The sequence below is a fragment of the Aegilops tauschii genome, chromosome 1 (genome assembly GCF_002575655.3).
Source record: "Aegilops tauschii subsp. strangulata cultivar AL8/78 chromosome 1, Aet v6.0, whole genome shotgun sequence".
In the NCBI taxonomy this organism is placed as follows: Eukaryota; Viridiplantae; Streptophyta; class Magnoliopsida; order Poales; family Poaceae; genus Aegilops; species Aegilops tauschii.
Window position 1 is genome coordinate 457,633,711 of NC_053035.3, and position 19,412 is coordinate 457,653,122.

The following is a 19,412-nucleotide window of genomic DNA, read 5'->3' on the forward strand; positions in this document are numbered from 1 at the left end:
GTACGACGGTAGTAAGTAAGATGATCCCTTATAATAATTTCAAGAAAGTGTTCCCCCTAACTGTGCACCGTTGCGAAGGTTCGTTGTTTCGAAGCACCACGTGATGATCGGGTGTGATAGATTCTAACGTTCGCATACAACGGGTGTTGACGAGCCTAGCATGTACAGACATGGCCTCGGAACACACGCAATACACTTAGGTTGACTTGACGAGCCTAGCATATACAGACATGGCCTCGGAACACAGAAGACCGAAAGGTCGAGCATGAGTCGTATAGAAGATACGATCAACATGAAGATGTTCACCGATCTTGACTAGTCCGTCTCACATGATGATCGGACACGGCCTAGTTGACTCGGATCGTGTTTCACTTAGATGACTAGAGGGATGTCTATCTGAGTGGGAGTTCATTGAATAATTTGATTAGATGAACTTAATTATCAAGAACTTAGTCTAAAATCTTTACAATATGTCTTGTAAATCAAATGGCCCACGTTGCCCTCAACTTCAACGAGTTCCTAGAGAAAACCAAGCTGAAAGATGATGGCAGCAACTATACGGACTGGGTCCGGAACCTGAGGATCATCCTCATAGCTGCCAAGAAAGATTATGTCCTAGAAGCACCGCTAGGTGAAGCACCCATCCCAGAGAACCAAGACGTTATGAACGCTTGTCAATCACGTGCTGATGATTACTCCCTCGTTCAGTGCGGCATGCTTTACAGCTTAGAACCGGGGCTCCAAAAGCGTTTTGAGAAACATGGAGCATATGAGATGTTCGAAGAGCTGAAAATGGTTTTCCAAGCTCATGCCCGGGTCGAGAGATATGAAGTCTCCGACAAGTTCTTCAGTTGTAAAATGGAGGAAAATAGTTCTGTCAGTGAACACATACTAAAAATGTCTGGGTTACACAACCGCTTGTCTCAGCTGGGAGTTAATCTCCCGGATGACGCGGTCATTGACAGAATCCTTCAGTCGCTTCCACCAAGCTACAAGAGCTTTGTGATGAACTTCAATATGCAGGGGATGGAAAAGACCATTCCTGAGGTATATTCAATGCTGAAATCAGCGGAGGTGGAGATCAAAAAGGAACATCAAGTGTTGATGGTGAATAAAACCACTAAGTTCAAGAAAGGCAAGGGTAAGAAGAACTTCAAGAAGGACGGCAAGGGAGTTGCCGCGCCCGGTAAGCCAGTTGCCGGGAAGAAGTCAAAGAATGGACCCAAGCCTGAGACTGAGTGCTTTTATTGCAAGGGAAGTGGTCACTGGAAGCGGAACTGCCCCAAATACTTAGCGCACAAGAAGGCCGGCAACACCAAAGGTATATGTGATATACATGTAATTGATGTGTACCTTACCAGTACTCGTAGTAGCTCCTGGGTATTTGATACCGGTGCGGTTGCTCATATTTGTAACTCAAAACAGGAGCTGCGGAATAAGCGGAGACTGGCGAAGGACGAGGTGACGATGCGCGTCGGGAATGGTTCCAAGGTCGATGTGATCGCCGTCGGCACGCTGCCTCTACATTTACCTATGGGATTAGTTTTAAACCTCAATAATTGTTATTTAGTGCCAGCTTTGAGCATGAATATTGTATCAGGATCTCGTTTAATTCGAGATGGCTACTCATTTAAATCCGAGAATAATGGTTGTTCTATTTATATGAGAGATATGTTTTATGGTCATGCCCCGCTGGTCAATGGTTTATTCTTAATGAATCTCGAACGTGATGTTACACATATTCATAGTGTGAATACCAAAAGATGTAAAGTTGATAACGATAGTCCCACATACTTGTGGCACTGCCGCCTTGGTCACATTGGTGTCAAACGCATGAAGAAGCTCCATGCAGATGGACTTTTGGAGTCTCTTGATTACGAATCATTTGACACGTGCGAACCATGCCTCATGGGTAAGATGACCAAGACTCCGTTCTCCGGAACAATGGAGCGAGCAACCAACTTATTGGAAATCATACATACTGATGTGTGCGGTCCAATGAGTGTTGAGGCTCGCGGTGGCTATCGTTATGTTCTCACTCTCACTGATGACTTAAGTAGATATGGGTATGTCTACCTAATGAAACACAAGTCTGAAACCTTTGAAAAGTTCAAGGAATTTCAAAGTGAGGTTGAGAATCAACGTGACAGGAAATAAAGTTCTTATGATCAGATCGTGGGGGAGAATATTTAAGTCACGAATTTGGTACGCACTTAAGGAAATGTGAAATCGTTTCACAACTCACGCCGCCTGGAACACCTCAGCGAAATGGTGTGTCCGAACGTCGTAATCGCACTCTATTGGATATGGTGCGATCTATGATGTCTCTTACCGATCTACCGCTCTCATTTTGGGGCTATGCTTTAGAGACTGCCGCATTCACTTTAAATAGGGCTCCGTCGAAATCCGTTGAGACGACACCGTATGAATTATGGTTTGGGAAGAAACCTAAGCTGTCGTTTCTAAAAGTTTGGGGATGCGATGCTTATGTCAAGAAACTTCAACCTGAAAAGCTCGAACCCAAATCGGAAAAATGCGTCTTCATAGGATACCCTAAGGAAACCATTGGGTATACCTTCTACCTCAGATCCGAAGGCAAAATCTTTGTTGCCAAGAACGGGTCCTTTCTGGAGAAAGAGTTTCTATCGAAAGAAATAAGTGGGAGGAAAGTGGAACTTGATGAGGTGATAGTCACCCCTTCCGAACCGGAAAGTAGCGCAGCGCGGGAAGATGTTCCTGTGGTGCCTACACCGACTGGGGAGGAAGTTAATGATGATGATCATGAAGCTTCGGATCAAGTTACTGCTGAACTTCGTAGGTCCACAAGGACACGTTCCGCACCAGAGTGGTACGGCAACCCTGTCATGGAAATCATGTTGTTAGACAACGGTGAACCTTCGAACTATGAAGAAGCGATGGCGGGCCCGGATTCCAACAAATGGCTTGAAGCCATGCAATCCGAGATAGGATCCATGTATGAAAATGAAGTATGGACTTTGACTGACTTGCCCGATGATCGGCGAGCCATAGAAAATAAATGGATCTTTAAGAAGAAGACAGCCGCGGATGGTAATGTGACCATCTATAAGGCTCGACTTGTCGCTAAGGGTTATCGACAAGTTCAAGGGGTTGACTACGATGAGACTTTCTCACCCGTAGCGAAGCTGAAGTCCGTCCGAATCATGTTAGCAATTGCCGCATTCTATGATTATGAGATATGGCAAATGGATGTCAAAATGGCATTCCTTAACGGCTTTCTTAGGGAAGAATTGTATATGATGCAGCCGGAAGGTTTTGTCGATCCTAAGAATGCTAACAAGGTATGCAAGCTCCAGCGCTCCATCTATGGGCTGGTGCAAGCATCTCGGAGTTGGAACATTCGATTTGATGAGATGATCAAAGCGTTTGGGTTTACACAGACTTATGGAGAAGCCTGTGTTTACAAGAAAGTGAGTGGGAGCTCTATAGCATTTCTCTTATTATATGTGGATGACATACTATTGATGGGAAATGATATAGAATTCTTGGAAAGTATAAAGGCCTATTTGAATAAGTGTTTTTCAATGAAGGACCTTGGAGAAGCTGCTTATATATTAGGCATCAAGATCTATAGAGATAGATCAAGACGCCTCATTGGTCTTTCACAGAGTACGTACCTTGACAAGATATTGAAGAAGTTCAATATGGATCAGTCCAAGAAGGGGTTCTTGCCAGTATTGCAAGGTGTGCAATTGAGCACGGCTCAATGTCCGACCACGGCAGAAGATAGAGAAAAGATGAGTGTCATCCCCTATGCCTCGGCCATAGGGTATATTATGTATGCCATGCTGTGTACCAGACCTGATATAAACCTTGCCGTAAGTTTGGTAGGAAGGTACCAAAGTAATCCCGGCATGGAACACTGGACAGCGGTCAAGAATATCCTGAAGTACCTGAAGAGGACTAAGGATATGTTTCTCGTTTATGGAGGTGACGAAGAGCTCGTCGTAAAGGGTTACGTCGATGCTAGCTTCGACACAGATCTGGATGACTCTAAGTCACAAACCGGATACGTGTATATTTTGAATGGAGGGGCAGTAAGCTGGTGCAGTTGCAAGCAAAGCATCATGGCGGGATCTACATGTGAAGCGGAGTACATGGCAGCCTCAGAGGCAGCACAAGAAGCAATATGGATGAAGGAGTTCATTACCGACCTAGGGGTGATTCCCAATGCGTCGGGCCCGATGACTCTCTTCTGTGACAACACTGGAGCTCTTGCCCTTGCCAAGGAGCCCAAGTTTCACAGAAAGACTAGGCATATCAAGCGTCGCTTCAACTCCATTCGTGAAAGTGTTCAAAATGGAGACATAGATATTTGTAAAGTACATACGGACCTGAATGTAGCAGATCCGTTGACTAAACCTCTCCCTAGAGCAAAACATGATCAACACCAGAACTCTATGGGTGTTCGATTCATCACAATGTAACTAGATTATTGACTCTAGTGCAAGTGGGAGACTGTTGGAAATATGCCCTAGAGGCAACAATAAAATGGTTATTATTATATTTCCTTGTTCATGATAATTGTCTATTGTTCATGCTATAATTGTGTTATCCGGAAATCGTAATACATGTGTGAATACATAGACCACAACATGTCCCTAGTGAGCCTCTAGTTGACTAGCTCGTTGATCAACAGATAGTCATGGTTTCCTGACTATGGACATTGGATGTCATTGATAACGGGATCACATCATTAGGAGAATGATGTGATGGACAAGACCCAATCCTAAGCATAGCGCAAAGATCGTGTAGTTCGTTTGCTAGAGCTTTTCCAATGTCAAGTATCATTTCCTTAGACCATGAGATCGTGCAACTCCCGGATGCCGTAGGAGTGCTTTGGGTGTACCAAACGTCACAACGTAACTGGGTGACTATAAAGGTGCACTACGGGTATCTCCGAAAGTGTCTGTTGGGTTGGCACGGATCGAGACTGGGATTTGTCACTCTGTATGACGGAGAGGTATCTCTGGGCCCACTCAGTAATGCATCATCATAATGAGCTCAATGTGACCAAGTGTCTGGTCACGGGATCATGCATTACGGTACGAGTAAAGTGACTTGCCGGTGACGAGATTGAATGAGGTATTGGGATACCGACGATCGAATCTCGGGCAAGTAACGTACCGATTGACAAAGGGAATTGTATACGGGATTGATTGAATCCTCAACATCGTGGTTCATCCGATGAGATCATCTTGGAACATGTGGGAGCCAACATGGGTATCCAGATCCCGCTGTTGGTTATTGACCGGAGAGTCGTCTCGGTCATGTCTGCATGTCTCCCGAACCCGTAGGGTCTACACACTTAAGGTTCGGTGATGCTAGGGTTGTAGAGATATTAGTATGCGGAAACCCGAAAGTTGCTCGGAGTCCTGGATGAGATCCCGGACGTCACGAGGAGTTCCGGAATGGTCCGGAGGTGAAGAATTATATATAGGAAGTCCAGTTTCGTCCACCGGGAAAGTTTCGGGGGTTATCGGTATTGTACCGGGACCACCGGAAGGGTCGCGGGGGTCCATCGGGTGGGGCCACCTGTCCTGGAGGGCCCCATGGGCTGAAGTGGGGAGGGGAACCAGACACTGGTGGGCTGGTGCGCCCCCCTTGGGCCTCCCATGCGCCTAGGGTTGGAAACCCTGGGGGTGGGGGGCGCCCCACTTGGCTTGGGGGGCAAGCCACCCCCTTGGCCGCCGCCCCCCCCTCAGATGGGATCTCCAGGGGGCCGGCGCCCCACCAGGACCCCTATATATAGTGGGGGGGAGGGAGGGCGGCAGTACCCTAGCCCCTGGCGCCTCCCTCTCCCTCCCGTGACACCTCTCCCTCCCGCTTGCGCTTGGCGAAGCCCTGCCGGGATCCCCCGCTACTCCCACCACCACGCCATCGTGCTGCTGGATCTCCATCAACCTCCCCTTCCCCCTTGCTGGATCAAGAAGGAGGAGACGTCGCTGCTCCGTACGTGTGTTGAACGCGGAGGTGCCGTCCGTTCGGCGCTCGGCCATCGGTGATTTGGATCACGACGAGTACGACTCCATCAACCCCGTTCACTTGAACGCTTCCGCTCGCGATCTACAAGGGTATGTAGATGCACTCCTTCCTTCTCGTTGCTAGTAAACTCCATAGATGGATCTTGGTGATGCGTAGAAATTTTTTGATTTCTGCTACGATCCCCAACACTGTGTGCAAAGCACGTCGGTAGAACCAGTCTCGCGTAAGCGTACGCGTAATGTCGGTCCGGGCGCTTCATCCAACAATACCACCGAACCAAAGTATGACATGCTGGTAAGCAGTATGACTTATATCGCCCACAACTCACTTGTGTTCTACTCGTGCATATAACATCTACGCATAAAACCAGGCTCTGATACCACTGTTGGGGAACGTAGTAATTTCAAAAAAAATCCTACGCACACGCAAGATCATGGTGATGCATAGCAACGAGAGGGGAGAGTGTTGTCCACGTACCCTCGTAGACCAAAAGCGGAAGCGTTAGCACAACGCGGTTGATGTAGTCATACGTCTTCACGATCCGACCGATCAAGTACCGAACGCACGACACCTCCGAGTTCAGCACACGTTCAACTCGATGATGTCCCTCGAACTCCGATCCAGCCGAGCTTTAAGGGAGAGTTCCGTCAGCACGATGGCGTGATAACGATGATGATGTTCTACCGACGCAGGGCTTCGCCTAAGCACCGCTACGATATTAGCGAGGTGGACTATGGTGGAGGGGGGCACCGCACACGGCTAAGAGATCAATGATCAATTGTTGTGTCTATGGGGTGCCCCCGTATATAAAGGAGCAAGGGAGGGAGAGGCGGCCGACCAGGAGGAGGCGTGCCAGGATGAGTCCTACTCCCACCGGGAGTAGGACTCCCTCCTTTCCTAGTTGGAGTAGGAGAAGGGGGAAGGAGGAGGGAGAGAGGAAGGAAAGGGGGGCGCCCCCCCTCCTTGTCCAATTCGGACTAGAGGGGGAGGGGGCGCGCGGCCTGCCCTGGCCACCCCTCCTCTGCTCCACTAAGGCCCATGTAGGCCCATTAAACCCCCGGGGGGGTTCCGGTAACCCCCGGTACTCTGGTAAAATCCTGATTTCACCCGGAACACTTCCGATATCCAAATATAGGCTTCCAATATATCAATCTTTATGTCTTGACCATTTCGAGACTCCTCGTCATGTCCATGATCACATCCGGGACTCCGAACTATCTTCGGTACATCAAAACACATAAACTCATAATATAACCGTCATCAAACTTTAAGCGTGCGGACCCTACGGGTTCGAGAAATATGTAGACATGACCGAGACACATCTCCGGTCAATAACCAATAGCGGAACCTAGATGCTCATATTGGCTCCCACATATTCTACGAAGATCTTTATCGGTTAGACCGCATAACAACATACGTTGTTCCCTTTGTCATCGGTATGTTACTTGGCTGAGATTCGATCGTCAGTATCTCAATACCTAGTTCAATCTCGTTACCGGCAAGTCTCTTTACTCGTTCTGTAATACATCATCCCGCAACTAACTCATTAGTTGCAATGCTTGCAAGGCTTATAGTGATGTGCATTACCAAGTGGGCCCAGAGATACCTCTCCAACAATCTGAGTGACAAATCCTAATCTCGAAATACGCCAACCCAACAAGTACCTTTGGAGACACCTGTAGAGCACCTTTATAATCACCCAGTTACGTTGTGACGTTTGGTAGCACACAAAGTGTTCCTCCGGTAAACGGGAGTTGCATAATCTCATAGTCATAGGAACATGTATAAGTCATGAAGAAAGCAATAGCAGAATACTAAACGATCGTGTGCTAAGCTAACGGAATGGGTCAAGTCAATCACATCATTCTCCTAATGATGTGATCCCGTTAATCAAATGACAACTCATGTCAATGGCTAGGAAACATAACCATCTTTGATAAACGAGCTAGTCAAGTAGAGGCATACTAGTGACACTCTGTTTATCTATGTATTCACACAAGTATTATGTTTCCGGTTAATACAATTCTAGATGAATAATAAACATTTATCATGATATAAGGAAATAAATAATAACTTTATTATTGCCTCTAGTGCATATTTCCTTCAGCTACAGCGTACTGCATTCAGGATGGTGAGCTGTATGAAAGACGACCGAATGATGTTTCTTTGTGATGTATCTCCAGGGAGCAGGGGTGCGAGCTGTTAGCTGACAAACACGGTGGAGACTGCGGGCATCATTCGTCGTTGCGCACCCTGGTGGGCAAGGTGTTCCGCAGTGGTTTCTACTGGCCCACGGCACTCAACGGCGCAACCGAGCTGGTGAGATCCTGTGAGGCTTGCCAGTTCCATGCCAAGCAAATCCATCAGCCCGCTCAGGGCCTCCAGACTATCCCACTCTTGTGGCCGTTTGCGGTCTGGGGGCTAGATATCCTGGGCCCTTTCCCTCGAGCGCCCGGGGGCTACCGCTACCTCTACGTCGCCATCGACAAGTTCACCAAGTGGGTGGAGGTGGAAGCAGTCCGGACCATTCCAGCCGGCTCCGCAGTCAAGTTCATCAAGGGCCTACTGAGCCGTTTCGGAGTCCCTAATCGCATCATCACCGATAACAGCTCACAGTTCACTAGCAATCTCTTCAAAACATATTGTGCTAACCTTGGAACGCAGATATGCTATGCCTTAGTGGCACACCCCAGAAGCAACGGCCAAGCCGAGCGCGCCAACGCGGAGGTCTTGAGAGGCCTCAAGACAAGGACCTTCAAGTAGAAGCTCGAGGCCTGCCGCAGGGGCTGGCACGACGAGCTCCAGTCCGTGCTATGGTCCATCCGCACCACCGCCACCAAGCCAACAGGCGAGACCCCGTTCTTCCTCATCTACGGAGCCGAAGCGGTTCTCCCTCACGAGGTCAGGCATCTCTCCGCGCGGGTCCTGGAGTTTGATGAGGCACGTCAGGACGCCATGCTAGGGATGGACCTCGTGCTGGAGGAGGAACGCCGCCGCCAAGCCTCGCTCCGAGCGGCAAGGTACCAGCAGGCGCTGCGGCGGTACCACTGCTGCAACGTCTGCTCCAGGAAGCTCGAGGTGGGCGATCTCGTCCTGAGGCGGGTGCTCTCCAGGGAAGGGCTGCATAAGCTCTCACCCATGTGGGAGGGCCCGTTTAGGATTGCCCGCGTCTCCAGGCCTGGCGCCGCGCGCCTGGAGACGCAGGACGGGATCCCCATCTAGAACGCCTGGAACATCCAGCACCTCCGGAAGTTCTACCCATCAAGCAAGGCTCTGTGCCTGTGAAGGTCTCCGCTCGTGACACTCTCACGTAATAATGAGTGGGGCTGTACACACCCCGGAGTCTCCGGAGTGCCGCCCTCGGGCCTCGGGGGCTCCCTCCCACGCCCTAGTGGCAGCACTTAGCTCCGCACTGGTGAGAAGACTAGACTAGGTGCCGGACGCAGCTGTTCATTTACTTTCTGTAGTTGGTTTGCAACCCTTTTTAATGGAATTTGGAGTTCTGGCGTTTCTCGATTGCTTGGTTGAGTCCCCTTTTTTCTCTGCTTCTTCGCTCGCTTCTCTGTTTTGTGCCAGGGAGGACGGCAGTTGCCCAACGCTCTCCCTCGCGTGCCTCGCGCGGGGGCTGGGCAGGTGTGTGCATGCGCTGGGCTAGCCTGAACCGCGGACACACCTCGCCAAAGCCCTGTCGTTCCAGAGCTTCGGCTCCCCTGATCTTCGCAAGGCACCTTCGGTCGAGCTCGTGATTGGCGCACCCTTCTAAGTCCATGCCCCACGGGTACTGCGACGTGGTGCGCTAGGCCATGATTAGCCCATGCCTGGGGCCTCGCGCGAGGAAGGATAAGGCACCCGATGAACGTCCTATCAAATTCTGCAGCTTTGTGATGCCTCCCGAGGTCAGCGGCTCCTGAGTCCGCAACAAGGAGGCCTCACCAGGTGCCAGAGGGCACGCCCTCGCGGGACAGGAAACTACCCCAGGTGCATCAAGCTAAGTTATCCCTCTGCGTCTACATAAAACACGAGTGCCACAACGCAACACAGGAACAATAAACATAACATAGCGGCATGAAAATCACAGTTCATTACACGCCCTCGCGGGCCCCATACTTGTTTCTTGGAATGCAGGAAGAAAGGAAAGGACAAGCAAAAGCGGCGCGCACACCCGCAGCAGCTCGCGAGGGTCGGCTCCCGGCGCACCCCCTCCCCCCCCCCCCCCGCCCAGACTCAGCCAGAGCCCTCTCGCGCTTCACCGGGGCGTGGCGACGGGACGACCTGCCACCGTCCTCATAGCGAGCCCGACGGCGTGGCGGCTGGTCGTAGTCACCGCTGCTGAAGCTCTCGCTGGAGGAGGAGCTGCCACCGCCGGACAAGCCACGGCCATCGCCAAGGGCGAGCTCGCCCTCGGCGTCGTCGCGGCCGTCGTCAAGGCCAAGCTCGTCGTTGCCGCCGCTGTCCTCGGGGCAGCACCCTGCGCGGAGACCATCTTCCCCAAATACCCTCACGTAGAGGGTCGCGACGCCGTCGTACCTGAAGTGGAGGGTGCACCTCCTGCTCAGGCCGCGTGCGCGGGCGAATGTCCGCCGGTCGCGGGCCAGAACCGCGTTGCCCGCGGCGGAAACCTCCACCGCGACCCACGAGGCCATGCTGCAGCAGCCGTCGGCTTGCAGCCAGAAGCCATCGAGGCCCGCAGCCGGCAGCTCGCCGGCGAAGGAGCGCGGGAGCTGGAGCCAAGTGCCGGCTGGCTGCTCCGACCACACGACGAACTCCGGGAGCACCTCCGCCGAATGGAAGCGCGGCCGAGGAGGCCGGGCGATCACGGCGCGCCTCCCCTCGGCGCAAGGGCTGCTCCGCCTAGAGGGGCCCCTACCGCGGGAGGAGGCACCGCTGCGGCCACCAAGGATAACGCCGGTCCCGGAAGGAGTACGTCCGCGCCCCCGAGGGGCCACAGCGAGGGTCGCAGCGCGCTTGCGGCCACGCCCCCTCTTGGGCGGTGGCGAGCCTTCCCTTTCTCCGCGGCCGAGAACCTCTTCGTCGGCGCCATGGGTGTCGCGGCAAGACGGCGAAGCGAGGAGGAAGAAGAAGGAGCGGGCAGCGAGAGGAAGGAGATGAGCGATGGGGGCTCCGCCCCTTTCCTCATTTATAGCCATAAGGAGGCCAACGGCCGACCTCCGCGATCGCACGCAGTGATGGTTTTCCTCTGCATGCGGCTGGGTCTCGTCAAGTCGAGGACGGTTGCCGAGGCAGCATGGGGAAGCCGAGATGCCCACGTCCCGTCAATCGCCATGCGTCGACCAAGGCCGCATGCGGTTGGGGCCCGCGGCGTTCCGCACTTGCCCTTTGGCTTCGCCTCGAAGCCAAGTCCGAGCGCGCCTTGGGCCCGGGGGCTACTGTCGGCGTTCTGGGAACGAGGGTACCCAGACTTGCTTGTCTGCGGCCCACAGCGTGGCTCCACCAACGGCCCGGTACGGCCCAACTTCGGTAGCAAGGACTCAAGACCCTCGCGAGGGGGGAAAGCCTCGCGAGGCGGACGACACCAAGACCTCCCTGGGGGTGGCCTCGCTAGGATGGCTCCTGAGGAACGGAGATATCTATGCAAGGGGCACCTCGCGAGGTTCACATGACATGAGCCATGACGACCAAGGCCAGGCGGGCGCCAGTGTGCCAGTTTCCTCTTTGGTGCTAAAGAGGCAAGCGCAGGCGAGGAGTCCCGAGGCATCAGGCAAAGGTTTCCATATCGGTGCAACAAGACCAAGACCAGCAGGACGGCAGGATGGAGGTCACCACGGAGCCCACAACAGCGTCACCACCAGAGCCTTTGGCAGACGAAGACTACTTTTGTCAGGATAGCATGTACTAGTTGTCTCCCTTCAAAATTGGCCGTTGTGGGAACCCTTCCCGCCTACATTTGGGAAGAGGACCAGGGCCTCTATAAATAGGACTAGCCACCACCATAGGAGGCAACGCATCTGGCCGAGAGGAGAGCTCACCTCGGATCGGATCCAGTCCACTCCATCTCATCGAGCTCAAGAACACCTCTCCTCCCGAGGTTGTTCGTCCCCTGTACTACTTCATCCTTAGCCCTCGAGGCAATCCACCACCACACACTGGAGTAGGGTATTATACCACAACGGTGGCCCGAACCAATATAAATCTCTGTGTCTCGTGTTCTTTGGGTTCATCGAGCTAGGCTGTGGGATCGTTGAGCGAGCGCGCTGGAGAGAGAGTTCTTCGTGCGCACCCCAGAGTTCGAACCTTTCAAGGGTCTGCGGAACCCGAAATCCGACAAGGATCCCTGAGTGCGATTACTACAGCGATGACCGGGGCATGTGCGACATGCCTCACCTAGAAAATGGTAGGTTCTTCACCATCAAGCTGGACGAGACCTTTGATGTTTTTACGGTACGTAACCACGACAAGTATTTTTTTTCTTAATTAATCATGACTTGTGCTTCTTTGCTTCAATGTGTAATGTCTGGTTTTTACAATTCGACCAGTGCATTCCCTGCCATGCAAGACGGTATGTCTTGGAGAACCTTGGTTTCCAAGATAATGAGAATATGTAGACGAGGAAACATCACCTTAGGACTCAACATGGTTATGCTTTTCGAGTTAAGCTCTACAATGCAGTTAATCACTCATATTTTGGTTGCTCAAAATGGAGAGCTCTATGCAAGGCCTATGGATTTCAGGAGGATGTACAAATAACCTTCGATATTCGTCCTGAAGATGATATTGAAGATAATATCGACTTTTGGGTGGATATAGATATGCTTCCAGTTCTACCTCTATGTGAGTTTGTCAAATAAATTTGTTAAGTAATTTATATTGTTTATTCAAAAATAGTTGACAGCTTATTTCCATTCTTCAAGAAATGTACAGAAGGTAGTAGACAATACCTACTACAGTTATGGCTCTGAACTAACTCGCGAGGACGAAAACCATCGTGTCTCATTTATTAATGATATAGATACTTATAAGAACAATTATGAAATTAACCCAAATTGTGCTCAATACGTGTCACTAGTCCACGTGTTGAACTACGGTAACATCCATGAAAATAGCATGGTAAGATTTTTTACTATTATCTCACCAGTGCATCTTTTGCATACATTCTTCTTAAGCAAAACTACATTGCTAACTATGTTATTATTATGTTCTTCAACAGAAACTCCCGAAGGATTGTGTGCCTCATCTGATGTATATGGAAGGTGACATGGATATTATTAGCTTATGGCTAAGTCTGCCTACGGTTCACCGCAGTCCATACTCGATTTCTCGAAGAGATGAAGACCTCACAATCAAAGGATGGAGAAAACTTATGAATGATCGCAGGGAACTACTTGAAGGCAACATGGTGCGCAACCCACAAATTGGAGACATGTTGATATCTATTCTCCAGAATGGAGATGGAGGGGCTGTTTAATGCTATTTTACCTTAGAGAGAGAGAAGCAGGTCCTGGCTAGTACTTGTCATGTGCTAAGAACAATTATCTAGTGTTGGTTATGACTATGATGATGAGGAGGAGTTGTTGTTATGATGATGATGAGTTATGTGCTAGAATGTGCTAGAATGATGAGTTGTTATATGACTATGATGACGATGAGGAGGACTTATTATTATTATTATTATTATTATTATTATTATTATGAGTTCTTATATGACTATGATGATGATGACGATGACGATGAGTTTTTATTATGATCATGATGAGTTATTATATCGGTGGGTGGAAGAAACGCGGATTAGATTCAAGTGGATGGATCCAAAGTCACCAAGTTGGATTAGTAGGATCATGATGAGTTATTATATCATTGGGTGGAAGAAAAATGTATTAGATATCCAACTTGGTCACTTTGGATCCATCCACTTGAATCTAATCCGCGTTTCTTTCACCCATTGATATAATAACTCATCATGGTGATCATGATATAACAATCCTTAATTGCTATTGTATCAAAATTTGTTTAACAACGTATAAATACAGTATAAAATAAAAGAAATGAAATACGGACGAATAATAGTAACGCTGGGTAACAGCACACGCTGCTAGTACTTAGCACTAGCGCCGACCTGCTCGACGCTACTGATAACTGACTTAGCAGTAGCGTGGGGTCATACCAACACTACTGCTAAAAGTTAGCTGTAGCGCCCCCCGCTTCTGGTAGGCAAATTCATCGCCCTACTACTAGGGTTTTGCCTAGTAGTGGTTGCTGCCAATTAATTTTTCTGTTAGTTCACTCTGTACGTAGATAAGCATGCATATGCTCAAAAGGCATGCTTGGTTGATCGGTACCTAGTAGTCCACCACTTGGCGTACTGTGCATTTTTTGAGTGCCATGAAACTAGTTTTTCAAGCTGGACCATTTTGGTTCTTCATTTTATGTTTTTAACAAGCTAGAATTAGGTTTCCCCTACCATTATTTCATCCGGGATCAAGGTATTACAGTACATCAGTTAAATTAGGTATTACACAAATTAAATTAGGATCCCCCTGCTATTGTTTCATTTGGGAAGGAGGCGGCGAGGTATGCCCGTTCATGACGAACAGGCGTGTATGCTCAGATTGCTAAGTCGGGACCAAGAGCCATGGAGTACGAGTGTATCGTAAAGGAGCTCCCACCCTAGAGATGACCGAATGAGGTTGAGACGCGATCGGTTGTCGCTTTGAAGGCTCTCGGGTGACGATGGCATGTCCATGAGAATGACCGTAGGATGCTCCGCATCATCCCCTCCCCCTTGTGAAAGACCCATCCTCGGATCATAATCCTCATCACCATGGAAATGGAAGACATGGAGGGACTTGTATTTGGATGTCGTGTATGTCATGGTGCAATCAAAACACTCTAAGATGTCTCCGAAAAGGTATACATGCAAAAATAGCAAACACAAGGGACACTTGGAAATAACATTGTTAGCGCACACAAGGTGTCCATCACTTAAGCATGATTTAGTCCAACAAGATTGTTCGTGGCACATGATGCTTAGCCAAATGTATAGAATAATGATATGTAAAGCATTCATGGGAGCAAATTTATTTGTGGTATACACAAAGTTGTTGTGAATGTGAATAATGCTATCATTGCGCAAAATGATGTCATTGTGGGGTGGTTTATCAATAGCATGAACATGGCAATTGGTGCTCAATATGATTATGTTATCATGCAATTGATGATGGGCAATGTGATCGTTATGTATGAACAGGCCATCAAGGTATATCACAACAAACTTACTAAGAAAGTGCACAAGCTCATATATCATGGATGACATGGAAATACAGGATGCAACAAGGCAATCATAATGTAAGTCAATACATGCATAAGGTGCAAATTTGTTGTGGATATTATTGTACCATGGGTCGATGTCGTGGCAAGAATGGTGGTCCGGTGGTGCATCCCAAGTAGGCGCATCCACTCATCTACTTGATGTCGCGTAGAGCCAAGTGCCAAAGGCGCTCCTCCATTCAATAGATGTATCATGTAGACAAGAAAAAGGAGACAACAATGTAAAAATGGTCATCAAATGCGTATTTGAGAATGGCTCAAAGGGAAGGTGTTCACCTTTATGAGGCTCTCGTAAATGTTGATGCCGCGCATCGTGTACGCCTTCACATTACCAATATGTCTCATGATGTAACCACCTTGTAAATCCTTTAAAACGAAAGAACATGACAAACACTCGGAAAAACAAATGAAGTTAGTATGAGTGCAAAATCTATCATTCGTATGGTGAGATACCCAACAAGTGTCATCATCATTCTTATCATAAGAAGTGACAAGATAATGCGGCATGGTATGGAAGCCTATGGTGCGAGTACAACCAAAAACATTAAGCTCACTCAAACAAACATGCTTCACAATCAAGATGTCCAAGTGTTCAAGCATAAATGAGAAAGATAGTCCAATCTCAATATGAATAAGCATAATATGATTGCACTCACCACAAGGTAATATGAGAGAGACAATTAATGGAAACAAGTGTCATATAATTTTTTTTTGCAGCGAAGGAAGCATCAAGCATAGATTCATGTGGTAGGCACGGATGGCTGCAGCCGACGGAGGGGAGCTCGGAGGAGAGGGAGCGACCAGAGGTGGCAGAGGCAAGTTTTCAAGAATATGTGCACTTAGACGAGTAATGCTACATCTACAAAGGTTTACTTAAAGATTTTACGTATAAGCTGATGTAGAGAATTGTGATTGGTATTAGGGAATGAAGGGGCCCATCCCACTTAAAATCAGGGGGAGACAGAGAGAATTAGTTTAGAAGGTTAAGTAAACATTTGTAAGTCTTTGTAGGTGTACGTAGCATTACTGCGTTTAGACGGCTGTGAATGATTTTGAAATGAAAACTCAGTAGATCAGTCTATTGATGTAATCCAAATTTTCGAAAATGCATACATTGTCTTTTTCCATCAAACAACGATCTATTCCCTCCGTCCGAACAAACTTGTTCCTCAAATGAATGTATCTAGCATCAAGTTAGTGCTAGATACATCAGACAAGTTTGGGATAAGTTTTTTCGGACGAAGGGAGTACCAAACACTACTTTATTTCCTGGATCTGATTGTATTGCGTGCTTGCTTCCGCCGAATCAGTCGACCAAACACTGCATACATTGTTTTTTCCATCAACATCGATCGATCAAGCACTGCTCCATTTCCTGCATCTGATCGAATTTTCGTGCTTGCTTCCGCCGCATCGACTTCCATATCTGCAGACGGCTCGATCACGCGGACTCGGCGGTGGCACCGAAGGCGAAGCCCGACCCTCGTAGCGCATCCTCCACGATCTTGTCCAGCCGTGCCGCCATTTCCGGTGTCATGTGGTTGCTCCAGTCCCCGGCTACGCCCTTCCGAAAGAAAGCCTCATTCCTGACGTGGTTTTGGGTGCCATTCTTGTTCACCTCCATGTTCTTGAGAGTGTCCATGCTGCACAGCTCTACGACTTCCTCCGCGACCCCGGCCGCCTCTTCCTCGACGGAGAACGCGCACCCCATGAACTCCGCCAGCTTCCTCACGTTGCCCACCGGGTCACGGAGCATCTCCTCGTACCGGAGGAAGAGCACCTTCTCCGGCTGCCTCCGACTCGCCTCCCAGTAGCCAAGGACGTGGTGCCATTGCGGGCCGCAGGTGCATCGGCCGTCGCAGAACAGCTCGAACATCTCATCGATTGTGTATGGCTTGGGCGGGCTGTCGTCAACCGCCGCGAACGCCAATCTCTTCTTGGTGAATAGCCACTTGGAGACAAGCGCGTCCTTGGGGTCGCGGCAGACGTACACAATCTTGCACCCGGCGCCCTCGGTGGTCACGCTCTTCGGCACGTGGGTGTACGGCAGGTGGGTGGCGAGCAGGCGCGGCGAAGGGAGCGCCGCGAGCACGTCATCGCCGCTGTCCTCGGCCACCAAAGACGCGAAGGCCTCCTCGAGGTACTCGAGTCTCGACGCAGTCGTGGGGGTTACGGCGGCGGAGCGGGTGGTCGAGGGAGCGCGGCGGATGGTCGGCGCGGTGGAGCGTGGCGATGGCGAGGGCCTTGAGCCAGGTGGTGCCGGACTTGGGGAAGCTGGCGAGGAGGACGTCGGACGGCCTGGCCTCGAACCGCGCGCGGGCGGCCGCGACGGCCGGGAGAAACGGCTCGGAGAACCAGAAGCCGCCGTGCTGCCTGAGATGGTAGGGCGGGCACCGCGTCTCGAGTGGGAGCGAGGAGATCACGAGGTCGGCCATGTCGTCGTCTCCCGACGCGGCCATTGATCCCTGCGATAGCTGCATTTGGTGCCTCTCTCTCTGGCATTGTACATCGGCCGGCTGTTTACGTTCTTTTATATAGATAGCTGACCACGCGATTCCCAGCTTCAAATATTAGTTTATCTGCACGAAGCTTTGAATTCCAGTAACGGCTCGATAGTGTTTAACGGTATGATTCCTTAATTATGCCATCGTTATTTTACTTGAGCTTTGGCTGCCAGCTTGTATAGTTTTTACCCTTACATGAACACAACTGAACATCGACATTCCTTCTGCTGGCTTCACTCCTTGTGTTCATGGACCAGCCGGCCCGGCCGTGCTAGTTTCTCAACATCGATCGTCCCTGCCGGCCTACCGGTCGGCCATGGTGTTGAAGGTGAACTCCGACCCTTGGAGTGCATCCTCGACAATCTTGTCCAGCCGCACAGCCATCGCCAGCGTCATGTGGTTCCTCCAGTCCCCGGCGACCCCCTTCCGGAAGAAGGACTCGTTCTTCACGTACGATTGACCACCGTCCTTGTTCGCCTCCAGGTTCTTCAAGGCGTCGATGCTGCACAGCTCCACGATGTCCCGCACCACCCCCGCGGCCTCCTCCTCGGCGGAGAACGCGCACCCCATGAACTCGGCCAGCTTACTTACGTTGCCCGCCGGGTCCCGAAGCATGTCCTCGTACCGCAGGAAGAGCACCTTCCCGGGCCGCCTCCTGCTCGCCTCCCAATAGCCGGCTACGTGGTGCCACTGCGGGCCGCCCATGGACCGACCATGGCAGTAGAGCTCGAACGCGTCCTCGATCGTGAACGGCGCTGGAGGTGGCGGCGAGTCGCCATTGTTGTCGGCGGCGGCCTCCACCATCTTGTTGGCGAACATCCACGTGGAGACGAAGGCGTCCTTGGGGTCGCGGCAGACGTACACGACCTTGCATCCGGCGCCCTCCGCGGTGACGCGCTCCGGCAGGAGCGAGTAGGGGATGTGGGTGGCGATGACGCGCGGCGACGGGTGCGCCGCGAACACGTCTCCGCCTTTGACCGGCGACGGCGAGAGCGCGAAGAGCCCCTCCAGGAACTCGACGCAGTCGTGCGGGTTGCGGCGGCGGAGCGGGTGGCCGGGGGCGCGCGGTGGGTGGTCGGCGCGGTGGAGCGCGGCGAAGGCGAGGGCCTTGAGCCAGGTGGTGCCGGACTTGGGGAAGCTGGCGAGGAAGACGTCCGACGGCCTCGGCTCGAACCCCGCGCGCGCGGCCAGGACTCCCGGGAGGATCGGCTCGGGCCACCAGAAGCCGCCGTACTGTCTGAGCGGCGTCGGCGGACACCGCGTCTCCAGCGGCAGCTCGGCCATGTCGACGTCGGGGGACGCTGCCACTGGCCCCGCGCGTGTGCGTGCTCCGGAGGCCGAGGAGTAGTTGCCACGAGATACTGGGGAAGTAGTATGTCCCCGGGAGACGCTGAGAGGTGTAACATTTGTGGAGAGTATGATTGAGCAGCGGGCGACAATTATGTTCCCCGCCGACAACGATGCGATCCGGTCGGGAAATGACAAGGTTGAGCAGAGGACACGATACCACCCATGTGGCCTGTGTGATGTATTATTAGTTTTTGGAAATGCCTGTGTGATGTATGTTGAGCCTTAATAATGCAACTAATTCAACGGAATCTC

General features: G+C 50.9%; 1 protein-coding gene and 1 pseudogene across 1 annotated transcript; both read right to left on the reverse strand.

Annotated features, from left to right (window-relative positions):
• Window positions 1-16,636: 16,636 nt before the first annotated feature.
• Window positions 16,637-17,930, reverse strand: LOC109732742 (cytosolic sulfotransferase 7-like; annotated as a pseudogene).
• Window positions 17,931-17,956: 26 nt separating this feature from the next.
• On the reverse strand, window positions 17,957-19,184 carry LOC141025510 (cytosolic sulfotransferase 17-like). Its single transcript, XM_073500902.1, has one exon. It carries the CDS (start codon window positions 19,092-19,094, stop codon window positions 18,114-18,116), a length of 981 nt encoding a protein of 326 aa, XP_073357003.1. The 5' UTR covers window positions 19,095-19,184; the 3' UTR covers window positions 17,957-18,113.
• Window positions 19,185-19,412: the final 228 nt, after the last annotated feature.

What these genes read in the sequence shown, in the direction of transcription:
- LOC141025510 (XM_073500902.1), bottom strand. Translation starts at nt 19,094, where the DNA reads ATGGCCGAGCTGCCGCTGGAGACGCGGTGTCCGCCGACGCCGCTCAGA.